We start from the raw sequence: 24,805 nt of genomic DNA on the forward strand, positions 1-24,805 counted from the left end.
CTTTTCTTATGCTTCTTTACATGGGTACATGTGTGGTGAACAGAATGTCAGATTTTACCTAGCATCAGAAAGGTTGCTGATTTAATTTAGTCATATTATTGGAAACCGTCAGTATTATGGAAAAGTTAATACCTCTACTTGATGTTGATAAGAAGCATTAGGTTCATCAACTCTTCTAGAAATGACAGGTCCTATGCATTTTGGTGTAAGAGACTAAGTCAAAGTGTACATGTTAGGGAAATCTAAATGCTAACATAATTACTTTTTGTTAAAGCTGACAATTTTACATTTATTTTAGTGGAAGGCAGAGAATAGCAATGAAAAATTCTGAAGAATAATTTTCTTGCCATATCTTGAGGAAAATTTGAATTTTGGCTTTCAGTAAAGCAAAGTTGCATTTGAGAATGATGCTGCCTTATGTAGATGTACATATATAATGATTCCTTTGTTGTCCATAATGGTTTTACGTAAGTTTTTCTTCAATAAGAAATAAACTTTATTCTGGTTTAGCAAATGTAACCTGTTTGTCACTAATTCCGCATTTTTTCTCCTTTTGCTCTCTATCCACCCTCATTCTGTTTCCCCATCTAATCCTAGAGTGCAGTCATCACTGCTGATATGATTGAGATGATCTTCTCCAACAGTCCAGAACAGCAGCTCTCAGCCACCCAGAAGTTCCGAAAGCTGCTTTCTAAAGGTAAGGGCTGAAATTATATAGGAAAAAATGTAGAAACCTCCCTAACATGTGCTTTTACTTTGACAGCAATAAAAATGGAGTTTCACAGTGAAATTTCTGGGTCAAGCTCTGCTTGATACAATGTCAGCTGGATATATGTAATAGTCACTTCTTCTCTTGAAATCTGTTTTGAGTGTTGCAGATGTTTTATCTCCTCTTGGATGTAAATTTAAATGTTGTAGGCAGTGTCTCTGTGGCCTAAATGTGCTGATGTACCAAAGTTCCTCTGCCCATGTGCATGGCAGAGTGACTGCACAGAGCTGCTGCTCTGAAATCAGTCTGCCTAAACTACTGAGTGCATCAGTGCATTGAATCATGTTATCTTATTACCTCAAAACTCCAGAGCTTTCTTAAGTTGACAGATAGGAATCCTTTGCCTTTTAGTGAAGGTATTGTAGAAAAAGAGCACACTTCAAGAAAAGAGCAGTCAGTATGTCGCTGGATATTGTTTTGATGCAGTAATTGAGAATTTCCTTACAAAGAAATGAATGTATCTAACTTCTTATTTTAAACAGAACCAAATCCTCCAATAGATGAAGTCATAAGCACACAAGGAGTGGTGGCCAGGTTTGTGGAGTTCCTGAAGCGAAAAGAAAACTGTACATTACAGGTATAAAAATATAAATGTATCTGTCTTCGTAGTTTAGGAAAGCATTTGGTGATGCAAATTAGATAGAAAAAAAAAGTGATTTGTTCAGCTATAGTTCCTCTCTTTCTTCACTATGTTAACAAAGCTATTTTATCTTCAGAATTTCTGGGAAGATCTCTGGGTGCAGGACAGAAGAGAGAGAGTGAGAGAGATGTCTGACCTGCATTGAGTGATTGATAGGATGGGGTCTTCAGACTTCAGCAAAATCAGAGCTTGAAATTTCAAACTCAACAGATGAAAAGCTGTTAAACTAAACTTTCATTTGTCTTCTTTGTACTAATTGAAGGCAGTTTTAAATCTTTGAAATTAGGATTTAATTTTTGATTAAAGTAAAAAAAAAAGTTCAGAATTAGAAATAAAATCTGTAATCATAAACATAGAAAACTGGAAACCTTACTGTGCTTTGAAAAAACTGTCTTGTGTACTGCAATGGTGGCTAATTTTTCTTAACCTTGGTCTTATTTCCAGCTGTCCATTTTTCTGGTCAGTCTTTCTTGGCTAATAGAAAGTGAAAGAGAACAATTTATCTGGTTAAGGAAAAAATAAGTTAACATGTAACCATTAAATACAACACTTAGATTAGAATCTGTGTCCTTTCAAAATGCATAAGGCAACAGGTTTGTGAACGCCATGTGAATTCCAAATTTTGTTGACTGGATATATGCAAAAAATTACAGTTTTTTTACACATTAGAGACAGAATTTACAGGTCTTACTTTTCAAATTGTTACCCACAATATTCCAGAGGTCTGTTAGCTTCCTTTGAGGAGTCTGGGGACAGTAACTAAGAATATATATCAGATTTAAGCTGGTTGGTTTTCAGCTTCAGTGGAAAACTTGTAAGCTATTTGATGTAAAAAAAAAATGGAATGCTTTATATTATTCATAGAGGTCTAGCATAGAAACCCAAGATAAATGGATAAATGGAAGATAAATGGAAGCGATTCTTGTGGCCTTACTTTTACATGGAAATAGGAAAAATCAGTCAGAATGGAAATGTGGAAGCTTGTCCTAAAGAGTTTGTAGGAAAGTAGTGAAAATACTTGAGTATGTTGCTCTTGATATTCCATTCTACCTGGATAATTTTCCTCCATCTTGCTAAATCTCTCTGCCTGCTTAGCAGTTTAGGGTCTACAGGTAGAGCTTTTTGCTGTGATCAGTTGGGAAGTTCTCTGGACCTCACTTTTTAATATCTGTATTTGCTCTGTCACTGTTTACAAAAATACTCCATTGGGCTTGGCATTGTAGGCATTTGTAACTGTAGGCCTGGCTATAGAAGGAAAGGATTTTCAACTCATTTTGAGACAGTGAAATATAATTTATAGCTGTTTGTAGGGTGGGTTGAATATGGCAACTTCCATGATGATGAACTTGGAACTTCATGGGAATTTATGGTCTGTTTTTCTTTTATGTTGTCAATGGAATATCCTGTAAAGGCTGGGCCTCTGAGATCAGTGATTAGGAAGGCCTAATTTGTTACGAATTCTCCTATTTTATTTTTACTCAAGGTGAGTGGAGGACTTAAAAACCTCCCCTGGTTCTTCAGAGTCATTTAGCCATACATGGACAAGTACTTTTGTCTCATGTGGGGAGAGGAATCTTAAAAAAGAATAGCACCACACAGATGTTTTTGCCATTAATGTGTGACTGTTCCTTAGTTTATACATCCTGGAGCATCAGGTGTCCACAGAGAAGGAGGAAAGAAACTGTCACTCTCTAACCTTTCTGTGACTTACACTGGGGACAGTGTGAGTCTCCAAGCTGTGAATTGTTCAAGATGGTGATACCAGTAGGAAGCTGGAGGACAAACTTTAAAATATAGATAAGAAACATCTGTTGTTGAAAGATGAGTAATAGTTATGTTATAATGTACCTCAGAACACTGGATACTCTCTTCAGAGAAAGTAGAATTACAGGAAAGCAACATTTCATGTTGGCCTTTGGCTCTGGTCACACACATTGTTCATTAATGATGAATCTTGCAGTTTTGACTTTGTGTGTTTCTACTTTATAGTAGAAAGAACATACTCCTTGTGTATTGCAGTGATGTATTTTGGAATGGTTTATTCTGATCACATCTGACTAGAATGCTCAGTTGTTCAGAAGGGCAGGATTAATTGTATTGTATTAATTAATTGTATTTTCAAAACCAAAGTTTTTAGTAAAACAAATGAAAATCCTTAGAAGTCTAGGCTTAATTCTTGAGTTCTTATTTCAGGCACATTTCAGGATTTGGTGCAACTCCTTAGCAGGAGTTGTTTTTATGATTAAGACCTAAATATGAATCCTTGCTGCTCTTCAGACAGAGACAGCTGGTTTTTGAAGGTGTGTCAGTATTTCCACTGGAATACTGCTGGATCAGCATTTTGTGGTAATGTCAAAATCTGTCATTTATAGCTTACAACTTCCTATTTTTACTGCTTGTTGGTTTTTACTTTTCATTCAACTTTTAGCAGTCTTTTAATTCTATAGATTCTGAATGTACCTGATGAGATGTAAATTTGCTAGTGCAGTGTAGTAATCTTTGGGCTGAAAGCATGCAGAAACATACTCCAATGTGGGTTTCTAGAATATGTGTTTTCTGAGGCCTGAGGTCTCAGGTGGGGTTAAAATTTGCATTTCATCTTAAAAAGTAAATGCTTTTGCAAGTTAAGATTAAAATTATAAATGACAGAAACAGTTAAATAATGCAAAGTGTTAGTTCAGGATCTCACTTTTGCTTCAAGTTGTGAATAAAAACATCATACACTAATAACATTTGGCATGAGTACTGATCACCAGAGTTGGAGAGAAGTACTTTGAGTTGTTTTTCAGAAATCTGTTTTTGTTTATTTAAATGTCTTTTAGATCTTTTATCTGCTTCATATCCATGATATTTTGTCAAACAATGTCTTTTGTATTTTCAGGAATATCACTGGGGATTCAGTTGAATGCAGGTGTCATGTCATGTGAGAAAGCACATTGTTTTGTGTAGGGGTTCTTTGCCAGTAAAAAAGGCAAAGATAACATAAATGCATAGAAAAAAAAACATTTTGAAAAGCCACTGCAAACACGATGTTCTCATAAAGAACTGCTGCAAATTTTTGTTTCAAGTGATAGTGATAACTCCTAAATACATGATTCTGGTTCTTTGCAAGTTGTCTGTCAATTAGTAAAAATCTGCCAGATCTCTCTGGTTTTAAAACACCTTTAGTCTCCATGTTTGGTGTGACATAGAAAACCCCTTGTAAATGGACTTGTATTTTGTTTTCCAGTTTGAAGCTGCGTGGGTGCTGACAAATATTGCCTCGGGAAATTCCCTTCAGACTCGGATAGTGATCCAAGCAGGAGCAGTGCCCATCTTCATAGAACTGCTTAGTTCAGAGTTTGAAGATGTACAGGAACAGGTAAAGATTGAGAACGGTGTTGAATTTTGTGTGTGTGTTAATTTGTGGAATTGGAGACTTTTTTGTTTGACTTTTTGTTTGTTTTGTTAGTTTGGTGTTTTCTTGGTGTGTTTTTTTCCCCTTCTCTGGAAAGGAACAAGGCTATCCTGTAAGAAAACCTTTAGAGAAAATGCAGTATATGATGATTTTGCAGAACAGTTGCTTTGTGTTTGTGTTAAGTTGCCTAAACAAGTATTGTATTTTTCTCTTTCTGGAAATTACATGTTTAACCTCTGCTGATGGGGTAATTAATTTTGTTCTCTAACAGGTTAGTATATTTCTGTCTATTGAGGAATTCAGAGAGCCTTGTTTGAATAATTGCTTTAGATATGAAAAGTTCATGCCTGTTTCTCCTGAAGATAAAGCATGAGTGGAAGTCACAGTTTGTTCTCCAAGCTCCTTACACATAGATGAATGTTCTGCAAGGCCCACAGGGATCAGTATAAAGCACAGACCAAACATTTGATTCAGTAGTTTCTATTTGAGGTCTGTAACTTGTGTTTGAACAAAGACGTACTTCAGACATGCAATCTTGCTTTGAAGACTTAGGGTGGTGAAATATTGAAGATGTTAACAAATGTAGTTTCAGCCAATCTTAATCCTGAAAGTATGTACCTTTACTATACAAATTTGACTAGCTTTGGGTCCAGGCATTGCTTTTGTTACATTCTCTATTCCATTATTAGTAAGTTCTGTGTTTTTTCCTATAGCTACTTGCAGACCATACCTTAGGCTTTATTTGAGTAAATGAAATTAAGCACTGAATTCTCATTTTGAGAACATTTCTGTGGTGGTTGGTTTGGTTTTTGGTGACCTTTTGCTGAATGTTTCTTAGTTTCAGTATCTTTTTGTGGTGGTGAAATGACAAGCACTGGCTATTCCAGTAGCACTCTTTCAACATTGTTCTCAGAGATAGAACCTCATTTTCACTTCTGCTCAGTTCTTTGGTGTGTGAATATCCGGTATCTTTGTGGACTCCTTGCCACAGGAGCTGCCTGTGAGCTCAGGTTAAGCCGATTACCCAATGTGATCCATTGTTCTTTTCAGAGTCACTGACTTCCAGGGTTCAGTTCTCCATCCTGTAAGTGTGACCTCTATTCTGTGTTCCTAGATGTCTGACCTTGCATTTGGCTGTATTGAGATGCATGATTGGAGGAGTCCCAACTCATAAACATTGGACTGCTTTGTGTAACTTGCCTTTATTTCTTGTAGCTGGCTCAGAATATACCACCTCTACTTAAGGTTGCCTAACATTTTCCACAAGACAGATTTTTTTCTTAATTACTTATAGCTTTCAATTTACTCCACTTTGTATCTTTCCATTTTTAATGTTCTGTCTCAGATTGAATAATTGTTGAGAAGGCTTTTAAAGAGGAATGGAGTTCAGGTGTTTGAAAAAATATTAAAGAAGATAAGAAGTATTTTTTTCCATTACTTTATCTTTGAGGAGTTGAGTCTGCTGTTGTTGTAGAAATCAGAAATGTGATAATGAACTTGCCAGAATGGCAGATACATGCTGTGTTCTGCCCGTTTGAAAATCCATCCAGACTTAGCTTTATGGAGCCTTTCAGATTTCATATTATGGGGGTTGAACTTCGTAGCATTGCTTTCCAAATTCAGCCTTGAAGACTTGAAGAGAGCTGTTCAGCACCGGAATGATTTGTGCTCTGTATATAGTGAAGGCTACTCTTACTTATTTTTCTCCTAATGATTATCTTCTGTGCAAGAGCTAACTTGCCATTTTTTAGGTTGTTATCATCCTGCTGATGTTCAGAGAGCAGGTGGGAAGAACAAACCTGTTTAGATTAAGTTGTGCAGCTCTCAATCTCTAGATGAGTAAATTAACGGAAGAGCTTAGGGGCCACAGTTAAGTAGTTTATCTGACTCTTACCCCCTGCCTTCCTCTTAATAAACTGCTGGCATATTAAAATTCACATTACAGGCAGAGTTGTCATTACTGGAAAATATTCTTCCATGCAGTTCAGGTGCTGCCGAAGTCACAGTCTCTCTCTTGCTGGTAATCTCCAAGTACCAGTTACAAATTGCTCCCTAGTAAGCTGTGCTGAAGAAGGAAAATGTACCATGGCAAAGTGTTACTTAGAGTGTTTCATAGTAGGTTTCTGTGCTGCAGCTCTGGAGATTGCAGCCCTACTCACACCTAACTTGGGGTTTAATGCTAGCCAACAAAAGAGGAATTCTGCTTTTTTCCCGCAGCAGCTTTACAAAGGCCTGAGCACTTCACCATAGTATCATCTGAAACAAAAATTAGAAGCATATAAGCACTGAGAAGTTCTCTTGTACTTCAGTGTTACAGGATAGCAGTAGTACACAATTGCATAGTATTTTTCCAGATGACTCTTGTCTCATTCAGTATATGCACAGATTGTTGCCCTGGTAACAGATGAGTGGGTAGTAAAGGAGGCTTTTATTTGTCACACTGTGACCCTGTTTGTTAAAGTTGGAACAAATTATAGTGCATGGAGGAGAATAGGGAAGAAATTCTTACAATTAAGCTGACTGTAGGTTTGTGAGAAAAATGTTTCTACTGCTTAGTGTCTGATGTGGGACAATTTTCTTCTCTCAGTTTTCAGTAAGTGGATACTTGTTCCAGGGTTTTTAAATGCTCACGGTGAAATATTTCTTTTTCATTTTGTAGTTGAGAACAACTCAGCAGTGATTTTTATAGTTAGGCCTGTGTTTTGAGCAGGTCTGATCCTGGAGTGCTCAAGTTGGATTTCTGAAACTAGGTGATAGTTGGCTACAATTTTCTCTGAAAATGATCACCATAATTATTCCTCACACTAGTACTGTGAAGATTATTGTTTGCAAGCAACTGCATTTTCAACAAATTACAAAAATACAGGAACATACAGAAAATATAATGATGTGTTCAGGGCAGAGGGGCCAGAAGCTAACACTGTAATCATATAATAAAAGATGAAAAGAGAAAGAAGTATTGAAGGCTGTGTTTAGGAAGTCATCCTTTGTTCTAATTGGGATAGCAATTCTATAGAAGGAAATGTTAGGTGATAACATTATTATGGATATATACTACAGCATAAACAAAAGATATGTATAATATCTTACTTATTGCCTAGTCATTATCCACTGTTGTTTTATATTAAGTCAGTTTTAAAGATCTACATGTTTACTTTGTCTTATATTTCTAATTTCCCTTAGCAGTGGCTCAGGAAGAGATATCAGTGTACTTTATCTTCTGATCACAGTGTTCCTAACATGTATTTTTCATATTTATAAGCCAGTCTTAGTTTTACACTTTTTTCTTTTGCATATGCTGGTTTGTGAGTCTAATGAAGATTCGAAATCAGCTGTTTCATAGAAGTCTGTGAGGGAATCTTTACAGCTATGTTTTATAAGCAAGACGTGTGTTAATGAAATACCTCATGTCCTTTTACAAGATCTGTTTCCTGTTAAGCTCTGCAGGCCTCATTTAATTAGCCTACTGTCCTTTAACTCTTTCATTTCTTGCATTGTGTGTCAGTCATTCTCTGTGGTCAGTGGTCAAACCATTTAGCATTTTTCCCATCAGAGAATTTGATCACAGAATCTGTATCTGCCTTATTTATGAAAAACACTTTGGTTACGTCTCCCTGCCTCTACCCATTTCTGGTTTTGGTATACTGATTTTTTTTAGGTTTAGTCAGTGGTATATGTCCTAGCCCTTTTCCACTTACCATGGGTTTTTTCTTCCAAAAGACATCTAGAAATTTTTATCTGCCTGCCTGAAATTATTTATATTGAAAGACTCCATCAAAGCCCTTTAGACATGCTTAAGGTTGATGTGGTTTCAGCAGTGTCTTAGCTGCAGTTCCTTCCTGACTTCCCCTGCTGCACTACTTGAAACCCAGATGTCAACTTGGCTTTCCTTGATGAACATTGAATTTCCTTCAAAAGCCATGCAAGGCATTGTGCTGAGATTGTCTCACAGTGACAGATGTGTCATTGTGCTCCGCTGGACAGCCGGTGGCATCAGCATCCCCAGCTGCCCTGTTCCCTTTTGGGAAAGTTTGCATTTTCAACTGAGGCAACCAGTATGTTTCTCCCTCAGTATTTTTCCATTTCTAATTGTATTGCTTATTCCTTTTGGTGACCATCACTGGCTTGGCAGAGCTGACCTGTGGCTCTGGTGTCCAGGCTCTGTTTGGCTTTTACATCAGCTATCCTATTAACAAGCCCTTGGTAATCAACATCAGGACAAACAGTCCAGATGTGAGGAGAAGGTACTTTCTCTGTTTGTCAGATGAGGTGTGAGAGGAAGGAGCTATAATCACCCCAGCCACTGAAAGAAAGGTATTTTCTGTGTTAGGACAGAGTAGCAGTCATCTCCTAGGAATGTGTCCTTCTGGTATCCTTCCTGGTATTCACCTAGTCAATCACACTTGTATGCAGGCTGATCTTCACCATCTTCATCTCAGCACTGGATCCTTTTCCCAAGTCAGCATCCAGATGTTGAAAAAGTGTTGATTCTTTGCAATATTTCTTCTCCACTGAGAGGCAAACTCTGCGCACTGTTGGTGATTGGCTTAGGCCCTTAGTTTAAATAGCCAGAGAAATAATGGCTGAGCATCTTCAGAATCCAAGGGAAAGTGGAGAGTTGTCAAAAAGCTCGGGGATTATTCACAGAAGGCACCATATGGTTCAGCTACTCTACAAAACTTACACTTCACTTTTTCTGACTACTGAAGTTGTCCAGCACTGCAGGGAAAAACACTGGAGTTCAGTGATGAGTGGAATAAATCGAAGATTTGCAACAAAACCTACTCCACTGTTAGCAATAAATGGAAATTTATACAAATGTATAAAAATAGGTGCTGTCAATTAACAAGGCAACATTGGCATTTTCAGTTTTCACACAGCTTTCTATCTCAGTTGTGGGTTAAAAAAATCAGGCTACAAATCTTAAAGTTAATATCATCTTTAAGTTGGGATTTAGATACTAGAAAGTACTGAAATGGATTTTTTAGTCAAATATTTTTTTTATTGAATAGCTGTAAAATTTAATGGAATTAAATATGCTTTTACTTCTGCAACTATCCAGGAATGAATATGAAAACATTTGCGTAGAATGAAGCCAAAGCCAAAATGTTGTGGCAAGTATTTGCATATTGAGGAGTGCACAAAAGAGGAAATGGAAATCATTGAACATTATTCAGACAAACAAACCCTGAAGAAAGTTGTCATTGTTCATGTGTTTGTAGAAGCTATGACAGAGCTTTGCATTTATGGCAGTGTTTGATGAGAAGAGTTTGAATGAGCTTGACTTGCATTCTTTACTTATCTGAAGAGCTGAATTCTTCCTTAAGGAAAGATATCTTCCTTATTGAATCAAACATTGCATATTTTTTCTAAAGGTATTTTAATTAATTGATGTCCTATCAGTCATTAGCATTACAAAGATTTCTTGTGACATCTTCTCTTACCAGGTCCTATGATTCCAGACTACTCAGCCACATTTTCCTTGCCTTAAAAAAAAAAATTAGGAAAGCAGAGGTGCTATTTGACTTCTCTGGTCAGACCTTTTGGTGTGAGATTTGCTGTTGCAAATCCAGTCAGTCATTCAGGGTCAGAATGGATTCTTGGATTAAGTGATTATCACTCTTATCAACCTTATAAATAGATATTGTTATAATGGCAGAAACAAAGACCACAGACAAATGAAATAGGGCTTCCTTGTTTTTTACCTGTGTAAGGGTGTCCAGGCAAGGAGACTGTGTTGTCACACAAAATTACTCATGTCTTCAGTGAAAGAGGTTTATTCCAAATTCTAACTTCTTCCCTCCCAAGTGTTTTCAGAAGATTCACGAATTTATTTAGAACTGTCTGAAATAGTTGGTTCATTCCTAAGGCTTCTCCTTGATGTAGAAATGCAAATATTGGGGTGAGCAACAAAGTTCTAATATGAATGACATTTGGCAGGAGGTGGCATATGTTCTGTCTCTTAAGCTAAATTTTTCTGGTAGCTGTCTTCTGTGCCTTGAGTCCAAGAGGCTGCCAGACCCAAAGTTAAGCTTTTTAGATACACTGTTGTCACAACAGTCGTAAAAAGAAAAAAAAAAAGAAAATGAAAAATGATGATGAAGATCAATTTTGGGAAAACATTGCACAGTAATAACGGCTGTGCTGTTTCACAGCACAGGTCAGTTTAGTCTCGTGCCCTGCCTCTGACTGTGGCTGACAGCAGAAGCCTGGAAAACAGTAGAAAACAAAACAAACTAATCCTTCCCCAGAACAGTCGCCTACTCTCTTCACAACTTGCAGTTTAATGGCTCCGATCCTGTGCTGTTGTTGGTAGTACTGCTGCAGAGGAGGAGCCTTTTTATTTTGTGTCTAGCAAGCTGAAATCTGTATCTACATTCTGTATATACTTCTGGTTTTAGCTGTATTCATTTTGCACGGTTTGCTAGTGGATTTGGGCCTCTAGAGTGGTTGGAGTCTTGTTTTTAAAAGAATTATCTTTTTGCCAATGTTTAAAAACATGTTGCAGGGGAAACCTAATGCATTAAATTAACTGATACCATATTGAAAATGAATAAATACATTTATTTCAGGTTATCCAAAAATTTCCTTTAGGTAAAAAATTCGGCAATTCTGACAGTTTTTTTAGAGGATCATTTCATTTCACATAGGTATAGAGAGGGAAGAACATGTTTGTTTTGTGTGAGGAACTTGCTTTGTTCAATTGGAGAAATAGTTATGCACTACAACTCATTTTACTGCAGCTAAATACATAGCCTTCAACTGAGGAGAAATTTGGTGAGAACATTCAGCTGCTCTCCATGACAAATAGGATTGCTTTTGTCCTCTGTATGCAGGATTGGAAGTACTTGCAGTGGTTGTGTATATATATGTGTCTGTAAAGTCAAAAGCCACATAAGCCAACCAAAAAAGTAGATATGTGTATCTATGACACTTAGTCTTCTGATAACTTGAAGTAAATAGCAAATGTGAACTTTATAAGCTTTCTTGTATGACAGAATATTGTAATTTGCATGGAATTCATAAAATTTGTTTTATACTTGACATAGACTATTTCTACTTTTTAAAGTTATAGCTCTTATACTAGTGGACAGTGATATAAAAACGCCACTTGGCCCAAATGTATAAATCAAAACCAATTGAATCTTTTATTCTTATCATAATTCAGAAGGTGGATTTCATGCTGCTTTAATTCTGATATTTCTGATCTTCTCACAATGAAGTTAGGTGTAGTACTGATGTTCAAGCCCTCATATTTTGCCATGCATATGACTTAATCAGCAACACTGATTCTGTCTCATAGTTTTATTGCAGCCCATCTGAACTCTTTGATTCTGGATACTGATTTATCTTGAGCATAGATTCTCATTTTTATCTATGACTGTGTAAACAATGCATGCTTTTATGGCTTTATAGTAAATACTAATATGGGCTGTTCCACACAAACATTTTTGGGTAGATACAGACTTGCTTGACCTGTGCTACAAACATCTAGTTTTAATTTAGCTGCAAACAAGGTATGTAGAGTTAGAATGTTCCTAAGCCTGTGGAGGTGAGCTCATCTCTTACATTGTGGACAGAGCAAGAGTATGTGCGCCTGCACAATCTCTGGAGACACATGTTTGCTGTTATGGTGTTCTTCTTAGATCTCCCTAAATATTCCTGAATCATGTAATGAGCTTGAGTGTATACTTATATGTAATATGCAATCAGAATGCATTCCTTCCTCTTCTGTGCATTGTCCAGGACCTAACAGTGAGAACAGATATCTCCCAACTCTAATACATATGTTAAACTGGTGGAATTTTGAGAATAAAAGCAATTATTATTCTGTTTTTCATTGCAGGCAGTATGGGCTCTTGGCAACATTGCTGGAGACAGCACTATGTGCAGAGACTATGTTTTGGACTGTAATATCTTGCCCCCTTTATTGCAGTAAGTGTGTTTTAATATATTTTCCAGAATTTTGCTTCAGTACCTGATAAGACTGAAATTTGGGGTTTGCCTTGAAGAATAGTACTGTTTTCTTTTATTGTGGACTAATCAGAGTTTTTAAAGGGAAGTCCTGAACTACTTTTTTTAAAAAGCTAAAATGGAAACATGTTTCAGAAGCAGCTAAGCTAGAACTCTTTTATTCCACGGTGTGGGTGGATGTCTGGGCTTATTTTAAAGTCACAGAATAATTTAAGTTGAAAGGTGCCTTTGGAGGTCATCTAGTCAAAGCCTTTCTTCATAGCAGGTGAGATCAGATTAGATTGCTCAACTACTTAACCAGTCAAATTTGGAACATCAAAAGTAGATTCCGTGACTATCTGGAGTAACCTGTTGCAGTATTTGTCCATGGTGTGGTGAAACACAGTGTTCTGATACCTAATCAGAATTTTCTGAGTTTTACCTCATGACAGTGACTCTTGTCCTGCCTGTCACTTTACACTTTTGAGAAGGATCTGGCTTCCTGTTTTCTGTATCCACCTGTTAGAGTGTTGCTGGCAGCAGTTTTGTCTCCTCTCGCACCATCTCCTTCTAAGGCTGAACAAATCCAGGTCACTGACGTCCCACTGCATGTCGTTTCTCTAGCATGCTAATTATCTTAATGGTCCTCTGCTTAAGGAGCATATTATTGCTGAAACAATGACACCATCTTGTGTTATCATGCCCAAATAACTCAGTGTCTGTCCTGTGCAGACTCTGCAGCAGGGGAATTCCCCCGTGCTCTCATAAAGATGTTGGTACAGTGGGAGATGACTATGAGAAAAAAAAAATGGATTGTTACACTTGTGGGAAAATCGGGTCTTGCCTTTCTGCATTTTCCTAGGCCAAAGTGGGACTCATAGTCTGAGACTGACATAAAAATGCAATTTGGCTATGAGAGTACTCTTCAAAACTACTTGCATGTCCTCCTCCTTAGAGTAATTTTGTCACAATTCCTTCAGTGACTGTTAATCTGCCATGTCAGTCTTTAAACATTTGAATGAAATTTAGTGTAATGTTTACTGTTCTTGTTGGCATACTAGATTCCTGTATCTAGCATGTGTGTTACTAGCCATCAAGGATGATTTTCTTCAGGATGTATTTTTATAGGAAAAAAAAATATCATATTTTGCTCTGGTATGTGTTAAAGAGAGTTTGATTTAATGGTTCACACAATTAATGGGGTTGCCTGGTTTGGTATTTTTAAAAGCAAGGGTTGGAATTTTTTGTTGGTTTGTTTTAGATTGCTTTCAAAACAGAATCGTCTCACTATGACCCGAAATGCTGTATGGGCTCTGTCCAACCTCTGCAGAGGGAAAAATCCTCCTCCTGATTTTGCCAAGGTAAGAGATGCTTGAAAGAAAATGTGTTGTGAAGTGGTGATAGCCAAATTACTAGTTTAAGGTGGTGAAACTTAATCTAAGAGGGAATAATGTTTCAGAGGAATTGTGAAATATTTGATGGGCTTCTTACCAATTAAGTTTTTTAAAGTTTTTTGTTTAGTCCTTTGGGCAGACATTCACAACCACTGTTTTAACACGACTGCCTCATAACTTTTTATTACTGTTTGTGTACTGGAGACAGCTGTCCCATAACAGAACAAAACTCTGCACATCTTGGCTGCTGTAGAGCAGCACAGGGCACATCTTAGTGGACAAGTCTGGGTTTCATTGGCAGATGTCCTGTGTAGGCTGAGGAGTTACTGTGGTGCTTTTCTGGAGACATGGTTCTCCATTCTTGTCCTGCACAGAAGTGCTGGCTAGGTCTGAAATTTTCTGAGTATTGAATCTTAAGATGCCAGTGCCTAATCCAATAATGACATACAAAATTAGCTGACATAATAACAGATCTTCTGGCCCTTTTAATTGTATGTATCTCCTCTTAATATCTTACAGGTTTCACCTTGTCTTAGTGTGCTTTCCTGGCTGCTGTTTGTCAATGATACAGATGTATTAGCTGATGCCTGCTGGGCTTTGTCCTATTTGTCTGATGGCCCCAATGATAAAATCCAGGCTGTGATTGATGCAGGAGTCTGCAGAAGACTTGTGGAACTGCTGATGTAAGAAATCTGTTGCAAGCAAGCGTTGCTCTTTTCCCTGACATCAAGATAATAACAATAAGGAGTTTAATTAAATAGGTCTTGAAATGCTGTAATTTCCAAAGAGCAAGACTTAAATTTTAATTTTACCTGTCTGTTCAGTGTTCTCTATTTGTCATGAGTAACAAAAGCAATAGAACTTTTCGTGTACTAATTTTGCTATTTTTAAGAGATGTTTTTTCCTGCCCCTAAGAGCTACATTTTTGTAAAATCCATCGTATACATTGAAATTTTCCTTGTGTCATTGGGGGTCCATATCGTAGTTACCTAAGAAGGAAATTACCAAAAGGATATCAAAGATAAAAATATATAAGAAAGTATATAATTGAACTATAAAAAATAGTTCAATTTACTAGAATTGACAGTAGCAGGCACTTAACATATAAGTAATTTCCTCAATGCTTACTGTAGAATAGTACACGCGCACTTTGGTCAGTAAAGTGCAGCTGTGAGAGTTGGGGGTCACATAGCTTGTCCAGAGCTATTGGTTCAGATCCAAGGTCAGGACATGGACCACTCAATGGCCTAAGAACTAGGAATAATGGCTTTTAGTGATGTAAATAAAAAGACTATTAAAGCCTCTAACATTACAGCAAATGCGATGGTGGATTAATGAATAGAACATATGGGCTCTAAGTAGCTTTTTATAAAGAAGTGTTTTCATTTGAGAAAAAAATTCCTTACTTCACCTTTCCTATTCCAGTCCTGATTTAACAGTGATGATGGAGGGATGCATATGATGATGGAAGATGATCAAAGAGGGTTTGATAGGTTAAACACACAACTTCTGTCCCTGTTTTTTTTGTCTCATTCTCAGCCTTTGTGCGTGCTAGATTAAGTGTATTTTCTAGTTAAAGATGATTACTGTTTCCTCCCAAGGATGGTTGGAAATACTCTGAAGTACTTTTATTCTTTTAATATTTTATTTTTGTGCTTCTGAGTGACATCTAAAGGTCTAAATATTTAGAAACCCTGGAAAGGCTTACCATTAGTTTAAAATCAGAGTGTTTGCTTAGGTAGTGAAAGTCAAATTTATCAGGGAAGTTTTCCCCTGGTAAGAGATGTTCCTTCCTTGAGATTGTGAAGCTGGAGATGCTCTGGAAAGGTTAATACTTACATTTTTCTTTGTCAATTTTAGGCACAATGACTACAAGGTTGTATCTCCTGCCTTACGAGCTGTTGGAAACATTGTTACAGGAGATGATATCCAGACCCAGGTATGGATTAACTTTCTCTTGTGTTTTCCTGCAGTTCATCTTTCTGTTAATTGTGGTGATCTGTTCATAAGGATTTTCTCTTGTTTTTTTGAAACTTGAAAGTGAAGGTTGATGATACTAATTGCTTCAAAACGTGGTGATTTTCAGTTTTTCTGTTCAGTCCTGAACTGGTGATGGTTCTTAGGTGGTTGTGTCTGGGACTTGTGGGCAGCTCTGCAGTGCCCCTCAAGGGCGGGATGTTTCTGGTTTATTGAAAGCAAGTCTGTCTCTTAGGCTGAATTTATGCTGAGTGATGTACGCTGGTAGTGCCATCAAAGGCCTGTCACATTCAGTGCTGTTGCCAGTCTGTATACTATATATATGATGAAAATATGTAAAACTTATGAAAAACAAGTATCTGGTCATATTTTGGGTGGTGTGTAGCTGTGTCTGGGCATTTATTTTGAGAAGCATCAGTAGGAGACAGTGACTCCTACCACTGCACTGGAATTAAACTGGAAGACAGGAAACCTGGTGCTTCAGAGGCACTAGGTTGTCACTGAGATGCTTCTGTAGTCCTGTGACCCTGAGACTGGAGGTGAAGATGAGTTAGCAGCAGCAGGGCACTGTTTCAATACCTTATTTCTAGGAGGAAGATAACATGATTCTTTGACTTCTACAATATGTTTTGTGTAGCTGAATTGCAGAGGAGTAGTTGTATTTTTCTCAGTGGTATTTGTTTTGCAGATCAGTCATAAAGAATGATTGAGGTGTGATTTCATAATTTCATTAAAGATAAAACCACAAGGGATCACTAATTCACATGCAATGCAGGTTATTAAATACTGCATAAATTTTAGATTTTAATTTAAAAATAGTTGAAACTTTTTTGTTCTGCATGATTTTTTCTGAGGAGCATACCATGAGCTTTCCTAAAATTCTAGAGAACTGTATAGGTAGAATAGTTTGATAATCCTGCCTATAGATTGTGCTGTATGCTAAAAAGTGATACAGGATACATGTAAAAATCAGTAATCTGAAGGAAGAGCCCATCTTTGAGAGCTGATACATTTCTGAATATGAATGCAGTGTACAAGACAGTTCTTCAAGAACTTTTCTGTAAAACCTTGGGGCACAAACTTGCTTTTACTTTTTCTCTCATTTTCAGCTCTTAACAATTGCCAGTGCTTGAACATGGCTAAATCCATAGATAATATACAGGAAGAAAAAGAAATTTGTCCCAGCAGACACCTGATAAAATCCTGAAACAATAGTCTTTGTTTTTTTTAATCTTAGTGAGGAGTACAGAGATTTTAAGAATATGAAGCAAGGGGGATGCACACAAGGGAATTATGTCCTCAGATTCCATGATCAGAAGTCATACCCATGATTCAGCTTGACTGGAGTATTTCCCATGAAATTCCATACCACACTGTTTTTTCCAAGGTGTCTGCTTTTGCCACACAAGGCAAAACTACTGTGCTTCTTGATGTACTCTCTCAATTTTTGGCTTCATTGTTAGAAGTCAGAATTGAATTAAAATAAAAAGATATAGTTCATTTTTCATTTTTTGAATCTTGTTATGCCCTTTTAGAGGGTCAAAAAGTCTTTTACTATCACACATGACATAAGGGTGCTGTCTTGTAACATCCAAGTTCTGGGGCATTTTCTTATGTCATTTGGTCATTTAGGAAAATTTCCATTTTGCTGCAATTTTTCTGCTCTGTAAAATTGCAGGGTTTTTGCAATTTTCGTAAGTTTTAAAATAAGAATTGTCCATTCATAATGTTGCTGGATACAACACTGGTGACACTGCACCACAATGCCAGGAGATGTGGAAAAACAGAAGTAGTTGGCACTTACCAATTGTACAAAAATACAAGAGAATACCATAATTTTATTTTTGTTTGGTCATAATGTGCTTAGTATCTTTTTGTTTTCAGATCACACTGAAATCACTATGAAGGTGTGATCTCTTACCTGAAAGACTCAGTAGTTTTGCTCTTTAGTTTTCCTGCAAACATTTATTTCTTAATTTTTGGTGGGTTTTTTTTCTTTTGTGTATATTTAGTGGTTTAAAAAAAAAAATCTCTGTGATCATCTAATGGGGTATGCTTTTATATTTTCAAGACGTTGTACTCCTTGTTCCTGTGATCCTTTATCCTAAATTTCTTCTAAGGTGTGTTTTGTTTTTCCTGTTGTATTCAGGTAATTCTGAACTGTTCAGCCCTGCAGAGTTTGCTGCACTTGCTAAGCAGCCCAAAGGAATCTATCAAAAAAGAAGCATGCTGGACAATATCTAATATTACAGCTGGAAACAAAGCCCAGATCCAGGTAACCTTTTCAGCTATGATCAGTAGTAATCTTTGTCTTTCAGACTAGAAAGAACACAGGTGGTTTTTTTTGTGCATAAAGTGCATATGTGTGTGTATGCACTGTCACAGATATATAATTACATACAAAAGTATATTACAGTGTATAATTAGAGTATTTCAATGGCCCAGTCATCTCCAAATTCAAATAATTTAATTTTCTAATCCTCTACACATTATAGGGGGGAAGACAGTCATGGTAGAAAATGCCAAAATGTGGCTAAGCTCAAGAAAATTTTGTCTTGAATAATTTGCTTTGTGCTTTTGGCAATCACGAAGATACAGAAATTCTCAAGTATGAAAAGAATAGGCTACAAACTTTGAGAATCAAATAATTTCATGTATTTCTTGGTTTTACCATCAGGCACAGACATACATTCAAAAGTACCTTATTTCTGTTTGTATTTTCTTATAATTACTTTTATATTTCCATAAATGGCTATCTAACATGTTGTTCTGGGATCTGCCCTTTTTTATTACACTAAATGTTATAATCCCTTCATATGAAGTGATAGCACAGAACCAAATGAGTCCCACTCCCTTATGTCAGTCTTATGTCAATTAGGCTCCAAAGGATCAAATTGTTCTTAGTCTGGACTGAGTGTCAGCCATCAGGAAGAATTCCCAGGACTTGTCTCCAGGTGGTATAAATGAGACTGATGGAATGTCTTTTCCCTAGAGAAAAGTCTTTGGCTAGATGAAGAAGAAACAGCTCAATATATTTTGTTATCCCTGAATATAGAGTTTTGTTTAAGAACAGCTGTACCAGGGAATTTTTTGGTTATCTTTCAGGGATGTGGTTTCACCTGATGGGATGTCAGGTGTCCCCCAGAGCTGCTCTATGACTCTTCTCAGCTGGTCAGGGGAGAGAAAATACAAGGGAAGTTTAACGAGCTGAGGTAAAGGGAGAGGTCACTCACTGATTACTGTCACAGGCAAACCCAGACTCAACTTGAGAAATTATTAGAATTTATTACCAATCAAAATCAGAGTGGGATAATGAAAAGTAGAACTAATCTTAAAAGCGCCTTTCCGCCACCCCTCCCTCTTTTTCTGGACTTAATTCTATCCCTGATTCTTCTCCTCCTCTCCTTGGCAGTGCAGAATACAATCAGTCCATCACAGGATGTTTCTGCCGTTGTTTTACCCTCAGGGAGGGAAGTCCTTCACCTGCTGCAGCATGGGGTCACTCCCATGAGAGACAGTCCTTCAGAACCGGGCTGCTCCAGCATGGGTCCCCTCTGGGGTCACCAGTCCCACCGGCAAACCTGCTGCAATGTGGGCTTCTTTCTCCACAGGGCCACAGGTCCTACCTGGACTGCTGCAGTGTGGGCTTCCTGTGGGGTCACTGCCTTCTTTCAGGCATCCACCTGCTCTTGGGATCCTCCATGGGCTGCAGGTGGATCTCTCTCCCCCATGGACCTCCATGGGCTGCAGCAGTGTGTCCTGCCTCACCATGGTCTGCACCACGGGCTGCAGGGGAATCTTTACTCTGGCACCTGGAGCACCTCCTGCCCTTCCTGCTGCACTGACCTTGGCATCTACGGGGCTGATTCTCTCACATATCCCCACTCCTCTCTCTGGCTGCAATTATTTTTGCCTAATAATGTTTTCCCCTTCTTAACTGAGTTATCACTGTCACTGATGGGCTCAGCCTTGGCCAGTTGCATCTTGGAGCCAGCTGGCATTGGCTCTGTCAGACATGGAGGAAGCTTCTGGCAGCTTCTGACAGAAGCCAGTCCTGTAGCTCCCCCCACTGCTGCCAAAACCTTGCCATGCAAACCCAGTACAAAGAACATTGCCTCATTCCTTCTCTTTTGCAGAAGTATTGGAAAAAGAGATTGTAGCGAATGATAAAATCATGAAGTCTTGGTTTGGAAGGGACCTTGAAGTTCATCTAGTTCCAGCCCCCCTGCCATGGACAGGGATATGCCATTCACTAGATCAGGTTGCCTATGGCCTCGTCCAACCTGGCCCTGAAACCATGCTTTATCTAATAAATTCAAGTGTTTCTATCAAGGCAATTGAATCATATTCTTATGTAAGTCAAATTTAATTCTGAGGTTACATTTTTCAGTTCTTTTTTTCCTCACTGGATACATGAAGTATTTTCAGAGATTGCAGAGGATGCAAGGAAGTCTGGCTGGAGACATTTATTCTTTGAGGAATAGCAATAAATGTCAGAAATATTAGACTCTTGAAATATTTGTATTACTTATTAGTCACCTGGAAGAGACAATGTTTTACACAGAAAGTAAACCAAGCCTCAATATATTGGCAAAAATAGCCAAGGCATACTTGTTGCCTTTGTTTTCCTTGGAAGGCAGCCTGATTGCTGCTCTTATAATGATGACTCTGGATTACTCATTCTGTACAATCAGAATTAGCTTGAAGTGGTTAACCCTCTTCACCCATAGGGTGGAATTACTTCTCTTTTTGCAGAAAATTTGCACAAGACTATGAAAAGACTGCATATTTTTCTTGCGGAATAAGTGAATTGTTCTCTTTGCAGGTGACACTTGGGATCTTTCTGGTTTACATTCTCCCTTACAAAGAGCATTCAGCTGCTGAAGGAGCAGCATAAAGCTTTAATGCATTCAGTGAGGGCTTCATCTCAGAAAGCATAGGAAATAAAGTTAATACCTTTGTGAAAGATACTTCAGTCTTTGCCAAGATACCTGAAATTCCTGAAAAAGAGGGCGAGTGCTCATCTAACATGCAGGGCTCCTTATGTTAGGAAATGAGTAGGCAAAACCCAAAACCTTAGGAAGGTGGGAAGCTCTGTAGGTCCTTCTTGTTTGATGCAAAGATGTGACTAAGATGGGAGTGGGGCTCTGAGAAAAGAAACCCCTGCCAGTGGTATTTGCTCTGGCTTTCTCGGTCAGCATTTTGTTTTTACCACTGGAGGTCATGTTTTTTGTCAGATACAGAGAATGGTATGGTTACTCAATCTAACCTTGGTAGAGGTCCAAGAATTTTGATTCTGCCTTTATTGTGGTTTGTGTGTTAATCTGTGGATTAGTTGGATTTCTAAAAAAAAGTGCTGTGTAAAATCAGCAACTGTACCACTGTTTTTTCCCCACATCAGCAATTCTAATTGCTGTGCAAGTAGCAGTGCAGAGAAGGTAGTTACTGCTGCTTGTACCAAAAAATGTTTTTACCTTTGTGTTTCTTGCAGTAAAGAGTCTTTTTTTACTCTTTATCCTTTCAACAACCACCTTTGAAACACGGTATATTCTCTCTAGAAAGGCATTTCTGCTTTTTCTGGGAAGTCTAAGAGTGTTTTCTGAGGACAGTCCAACCAAATACATTGTCCTAAGTTTGGGTTTTTTCTCAAGTCTGTTGGAGAGTTGCTTCAGGATGTGTAATTGTATAGGGTTGTTCCAAACTTAAGAAGAGCTTTAGAATGCCAGATACTTATATGAGTCATTCCATAAAGACATATCAGAAATGACAATGGAAAGTAGTTTTTTGTTAGTTTCGTATTCTTGATCTAGTGAAGATACAGTTATGAAGAGTCCTAGAGGTAACTTGAATTCTAGTGCACTAAAAGCTATTTCAGTAGTGTATTCACTTCTGCAATTTCTTTGTAAGTATTCACTGTACCACATTGTCCTGTTTTCAAATGAAGGAGTAAGTGCCTGTCCTTGTTTGCACAGTACTCTTACACCTGGTATTCACTACTCAGGCACAAGTGAGGCTTTAGCTGAAGAGTCTTATCTGTATCCCTGGTAATCCTTGGTCTTCTAAACTGTTACCACATCTTTATTTGAAAATGAGTAAGGATAAACAACCTCTCCTTTGCTGAAACAGACTTTGCCTAATCTGCCTGAACAAAACAGTTAGGTTATGCATGTGTGTGTTTAGCAGTTTTTAAATGTTTTGGAGTATTTTATCACAGATCATCTGCCTTTCTACTGAGAACAGATTAGAATTGCATGGTGACTTGAAAAGGTGAGGTCAGAAGGGAGAAGGAAATTAATGCAATGAGCTATTAGTATTGCATCTTCACTTCTAGCAGTGACTCTTTAAAAGTGCAAAAAAAGCCCTTTAACTCTCTATAGAAAAATACTTGTGATTATGTGCATAGAAGCTCTCTTTCTCAGGAGTCTTGTATCAAGAAGAAAACAGTGTCAAACAAAACACCAGAATACGTGTGGATTTAAAAGAATCCAGCTTAAAAGCAGCTGCCTTAGGATATGTCGCAGACAAGGTTAGAAGTGTTGATGCATTATGCAAGTCCAGGGAAAAAGAGTGTAAGAAGCATCTTCTCTAAAGTGGAAGCTGTATTTCATTTAAGAGTCCCTCAGGCCCCATTCAGAGTAATTGATCTGCCTGTGAACTCCAAGCACACACTTGGCTTTGTAGTAAAAAAAATGACTGCCCTAAATGCATACCCAATTTAATCTATACTGACAGTTACAAAAATTAAATTAAAAACCAGTGTTTCTGATTGTGAGTGGGATAGAACTATCCTGGTAATGATGACATACTGCAAATGGTGTCCATCATGAGGCCTTGATTTTTGGAACTGCAGAAAATTGCTCATTTGAGAAAGTTGTGAAGTAAAGCACAGTGGAGAATGCTCACAACATGCTTAATTGGAGAGCTCAAAGTCAGTGTTTCTCGGAAGTAAAATTGGCAATTACAGGTGTGATTGCAGTGATTTCCTTGTGTTGAAAAGAAAGTCTCATCACAGATGTGTAACAAGTTCCAGAAAGACCCTTGATTTTTCAGTTTCTAGTCTCAACCTGGTGAATGTTGTGTGAGATACAAGGTGCGATGAAACCTCCTTTCAGCTTCAGAGCTGATAAATCTGCATTTCTTAGAAAATGCCTTTGAGGTATTACTTCAGACAACTCCTATTTAATAGCAAGATCATTGTAAACATTTGAGCTGAGAAGCACTTAAAAAAAGATTTCTGAAGTTTGAAAAATGCTGTTTGGTAAAATGTTTCATGAAGATGTTCATATACTAAATGGAAAATAAAAGTGTAGTCTGTTTTTAATCGCTGTGAATGATAAAGGATAATTCCTGTCTGGGATAAATACTTCAAGTAAGTTCATGGGTGAAACTATTTCATCTGAGAGTTGAGGTAGTTTTTTCTTTCTCTACATTTATTTCACATTGTGATTAATCAAAACATTACTTCTTGAGAACCGGTCTTCCTTACAGAAGGAATTCTAAGATGCATCTCTAAATTAAATTATTTATTTTTCTTTCTTCCCAGTCCCTCTAAATTGCTCAATAGATGCTACTAGAGGTCATAAACAGGAGCAGATCTGTTCCACTCTCTGTGGTGTTTACCACCAGATTTGGAACATGCACAGTCTTCAGCCAGAAATCAGACAAGAATGATTTCAGCACATGATAATTTTTTTCACGTCTGCCTGGCATAGTAACCCACATTTTTGCAAGTTACCAGCTGATCTAACTAGTGGATTGTCGCCTCAGAACAGTTGGGATGTTAAAATTCTATGGAACCTTGGGTAGTGCTCAAGCCATAATCTAGCAATCACTTCTGCACACCAAGAAGACATTAAAATATTTTGATGAATCTAATAGGTATTTTACCTAACCAGTGTTAACAGACAGAACTATATTTAGTGTTGTCTAAGATTGCATTGGGTTACACTCCCTCCATCCACCCACTGTAAAGTATAGAAATATAAAGTCAGAGGGAAGGACTTTTATATTCATCTCCACTTTCATACTGCCTACGATCCTGTTTGGTAGCACACTCCAAAGGCTTTCACTGCCATTTCTAAAAGATAAGGCAGCAGCCTATCACTGTTAGATTTGCACTCCAACACAATCAAGTAAACGCTTTCTAGCATCAAGGCAATGTAAATTAACATGCATGAAATGTGTGAAAGTGCGTGCTGAACTTTCTTTGGTGGCTCTTACTAAAGCACAGGAGGTTTGGGTTTTTTCCCCCACCAAAGGTGGAAGAGAAAGCCTTTCAGAGTGTGTTATCAACAGTGCCTAGGCAACAGAAAAGTGTGGTGCAATACAGCAGTCTTTCCCCTCTTTATTTCTGTGCTTTGAAGGTTTGGGGTGGATGTGTATATCCTGATGCAGTCATGATTGTCACTAAGTATAGTTTTTGTTTGTTAATTTCCTAGTTTGTATACAGCTTTGCTGTACTTCAGTGGATAGCTTCCCCAGTCAGGGAGAAGGGGAACTACATCTTCCTGGGAGTCAGAAGGAGAACTGCACAACTGAAGCTTAATCCTGACTGTCGACCCTTCTGAAGGGTATGAAAGGCTGTCACATACCTCAGAAAATGTTCTGTGTCTTAACTTCGCAACCCGTTGAAAAGCTATGGAGGGCAGTACATGAGACACAATCTTCCATGTCTG

The 24,805-nt window shown here is 37.7% G+C and overlaps 1 protein-coding gene across 1 annotated transcript in view; it reads left to right on the top strand.

Annotated features, from left to right (window-relative positions):
* The window catches only part of KPNA1 (karyopherin subunit alpha 1), a 54,464-nt gene that overhangs the window by 14,662 nt on the left and 14,997 nt on the right, over positions 1-24,805 (top strand). Inside the window, exons 4-11 of the mRNA XM_083884772.1 lie at positions 598-697; positions 1,252-1,346; positions 4,639-4,770; positions 12,653-12,741; positions 14,021-14,120; positions 14,673-14,836; positions 16,014-16,092; positions 18,280-18,405. Coding sequence (XP_083740898.1) covers positions 598-697; positions 1,252-1,346; positions 4,639-4,770; positions 12,653-12,741; positions 14,021-14,120; positions 14,673-14,836; positions 16,014-16,092; positions 18,280-18,405 — 885 coding nt within the window. The remainder of the gene's footprint in view (positions 1-597; positions 698-1,251; positions 1,347-4,638; positions 4,771-12,652; positions 12,742-14,020; positions 14,121-14,672; positions 14,837-16,013; positions 16,093-18,279; positions 18,406-24,805) is intronic.

This window comes from Zosterops lateralis, assembly GCF_965231275.1.
Source record: "Zosterops lateralis genome assembly, chromosome: 2".
Lineage (NCBI taxonomy): Eukaryota > Metazoa > Chordata > Aves > Passeriformes > Zosteropidae > Zosterops > Zosterops lateralis.